The sequence below is a fragment of the Nestor notabilis genome, unplaced genomic scaffold, assembly GCF_000696875.1.
Source record: "Nestor notabilis isolate BGI_N333 unplaced genomic scaffold, ASM69687v1 scaffold7927, whole genome shotgun sequence".
In the NCBI taxonomy this organism is placed as follows: Eukaryota; Metazoa; Chordata; class Aves; order Psittaciformes; family Psittacidae; genus Nestor; species Nestor notabilis.
In genome coordinates, this window is record NW_009936852.1 from 33185 (window position 1) to 36719 (window position 3535).

General features: G+C 40.1%; 1 protein-coding gene across 1 annotated transcript; it reads right to left on the minus strand.

Annotated features, from left to right (window-relative positions):
* Window positions 1–2692: 2692 nt before the first annotated feature.
* LOC104408832 (myosin-3-like) lies at window positions 2693–3532 on the minus strand (the record flags this gene model as incomplete). The annotated part of the gene is made up of 3 exons (XM_010018555.1): window positions 2693–2984; window positions 3259–3354; window positions 3497–3532. Coding segments are annotated over 3 exons (282 nt in total), but the record flags the coding sequence as incomplete, so codon positions are not given.
* Between the last annotated feature and the right edge of the window lie 3 nt (window positions 3533–3535).

Genomic DNA, 3535 nt, shown 5'->3' on the forward strand with positions numbered 1-3535 from the left:
ACAAAATCCTTAATAAGGAAGGTGAGGCTGAAATTTGTACCTTTCATCCCTCCCAAAGGCCCAGAGTGTTTCTGTATGAACTGGGGCCCTGTTACCAGACTTTTAAAATTGGAAACTATTGAGTAAGTTGAGGGCACTCATTTGCAATTGTCAGCACCTCTGTAACTCATCTTCCAGCAAATAAATAGCAGAGAACCTGCTGTTTGCTTTCTGGTCTTCTCCTGCTTCACAGTCAATATAATCAGGACTCAGTTTATGGCAGCTAGCAGTTTTTCAGAAGAAACCAGCTCTACTCACAAAGCCAGTTTACACACCAGTATTCACATACACAGTATGTATTTCTCAGTCCATCACCCTGTTTCTCTCACAGTGTAATGAAAGTTTGATAAATAATTCTAACAGACAGAACACATTTGCAAAAGGATCAGTTCCCTCCCATATTGAAAATATTGAATCTGCTATTTTGGGAATACTCAGCTCAGCTGGCTCAGACCAGATATGTTTTTCCTTATTGCTGTTTTGTTTTAAGACTTAGCTGCAGCAAGGCACTGCTTTGTAATGGGCATAGTATGGTATTGCCATAGTCTATCCAGTATGACAGTATCCACCTATCAGACAGCCTCAGATGCACAGAAGGCAGAACTGCAAGGTGTCTGCAAGAAGTGGCAGGCAGAAAGGGTAAAGCAGTTGCCCAGCCTCTTCTTCAGGATGCAAGTCCTCACAGTCATCCTGTTAGACACAGCTGAAGAGTACATATGACCTGCAGCACTGCACAGCCAGAGGAGGTTTGCTGTGCTTGCCACAGCACTGCACAGCCCTATGACCACATCACCTGAAGTCCATGGGTGATGAGGTGTTGTCTGTCCTACAGGAATGATGTTATCTGCTGCAGCCAGTAAGCTTACAAACTCCTCCATGTGGCTGAGCTGCCCTGGTAGGTTGATAGGTTGGTAGGTCAAACTTGTTTTCTGTACTGGTACGGATCTTGAGCTATTGCAACCCATGGGCTTTTGCAGCCCATGTTTTGTAATTCAGGGTTTCATCTTCTGCATATACTGCAGAGTAGATAGGAAGGAGCCTGCGTGAAAGCAAAGTCATATCTTTACACTAGAATGCAAGCTGTTTTCAAAGAAGATAGATACTGTTTATAAAGTTTGTATCTGTGGACAGTAATGGTTTGGACTACACCTAGTTAGAAGTCCACACACTCCCTGAAAAAAGATGATCTGCCTGAGTCAGAGGCAGGAAAAAAGCACCATGAAAGCAGGAAGTGGGGCCCCCAAAAGCTCAAACAGTTCTTTGTCAGGTAAGGGAGTTTCTGAGCAAAGAGGTTTTCTACTACTTTTGTGCGTGTGGCACACATGTTAAACAGGGCTATCTACGTAGTATAAATGCTGCATGCTGATTGGTCATCTTTCTTTTTTCCTCCAAAAGGAACTTCGTAGCAATACTTTTCACAGCTGGCTATCAATCCCACGGATTAATTTCTCAGGTGTCTGACATGTGACTCTGGGAATGGGTTTGGAGATATGGTGACGCTCAACTAGGACTGCAGTCAGGGAACACTGTCCTCTTAAGCTGTAAAAATACTTAGTCAAAGCTTTGATACTGAACTCCAAAAATAGTGACTACTTTTGACCTTGATTACATATCAGTGATGAAACTGTAATATGCATCGTAATGTTACTGGATTGGTGATGAAAAAATAGCTTTGGAAACTTTATACATTAATATATAATATTTCACACATGTATCTTATAACCTTGGAAATCCTACGAGGAACTTAGTGTTTTCATCTTCAAGCTTGGTTTGAATAATACTCAGTAAGGAGAAAACAAAGTGGACAAGGAAAACAAAGGTTGAAAGGGTTGAAAGGTTGAAAGGGTTGAAAGTTTGAAAAGGTTGAAAGGGTTGAAGGGTTGAAAACAAGGGTCACCTCTTTGAAAAAAGATGTGACCATGGATTCTCTGATGTGTACTGATAACTGCAAAGAATCAAAACCTACATTTTGAGTGAGGCCAATCTAGGCAGTTATTTGGGTTACTCTGGAGACTACATAGAAGTTAAGTGGCTGCCTGACCACCTTAGAAGATTCAGGGGACCTTCAGGAACACAATATAGACAGTGAATGACTATATGAGGTAGCTGGTTGTGCTGCCCTTGGAATGTTGGTTTACACATCACTTTCATGAATGAAACTTAAAAGTAGAACTCATTTTAGGTTTAAATGTCCTCTAAAATTTGTTTCAAAGTATCTTGAAGGACTGAAGATGTTTAACCTGAAAAATATCTTCTTGTAAATCGTGTAGAAGATTTAATTCTATTAAGATAAATCTTCTACATGATTTACGAGAATAAGCAGTGATTAGACTGATTAGAGAAGATGCAATAAATTCTTTTTCTTTGGACAGATCATTTGAGTTAAAATTCATTGCATTTCTAAAGCAAAAGTAACAAGGAATAATTACATTCTGTTACAAAGAAATAATGATTTTCTGCCTTAAGTAAGTTGAATGAAATTCCATGATGAGAATGAAGCAGGATGTCTCTTTAAACCACTTTTACAGTGGTTGAAACACTGAAAATATCTGAAACAAGTTTTTAATTGAATGAATTTAAATAAATAAGGAAAAAATAAACCTAGAAATTAAGAATTCAGGATAATAAGCAAAATACAAAGATGAACTCATTATTTCCTTGGGAAAATCTCTACGATTTTTATTATATAAGCATTATCTAGAGATTAATGAAGGTCTAAGCAGTGATTATAAAGTCAAAGTGATGGAATTTCACATTTTGTGCAATTCTCTTTCACTTTGCAGCACTGGAGGCATTTACTCTTCACTTTCTGCCTTGCCAATTTCACGGTTCTTGGCTCGGAGCTTGTTGACCTGGGACTCTGCAATGTCAGCCCGCTCCTCAGCTTCTTCCAGCTTGTGCTGGATCTTGCGGAACTTGGAGAGGTTGACATTGGACAGCTCCTCCTGGGGATAGGAAGAGAGATAAAATAGCTTTAAAAATACTCAATACTTACAGAATCACAGAATCAACTGGGTTGGAAAAGACCTTTAAGATCATCAAGTCCAAGATCATCAAGTGCTTTACCCCAGCACTGCCAAGGCCACCATTAAACCATGTGACTAAGGGCCTCTTCTACACAGTTTGTGAACAATTCTAAGGACGGTGGAGGGGAAAACACAAACACAGTATTCCCCCTCCATGTGGATGGAGACTGACTTCGCACTCAGCAATACTTACAGCCTCCTCAGCTTGTCTTTTGTAGGATTTCACTTTCATTTGCAGTTTGTCTACCAGATCCTGGAGCCTGAGAATATTCTTCCGGTCTTCTTCAGACTAGAGGGGTTGGCAAACAGAAAAGAAAGTTAATTATTAGTTTCTCCACACCACAGAACAATATTTAGCCCTGGGTTGCATTGAAGAAATTTTGGTTTTCTAGGATGAAGATGTGTGAGCCCAAGGAAGCCTCCTGCCTTACCTGGAAGATCAGCTCCTTCACCCTCCTCTCATACTTGCG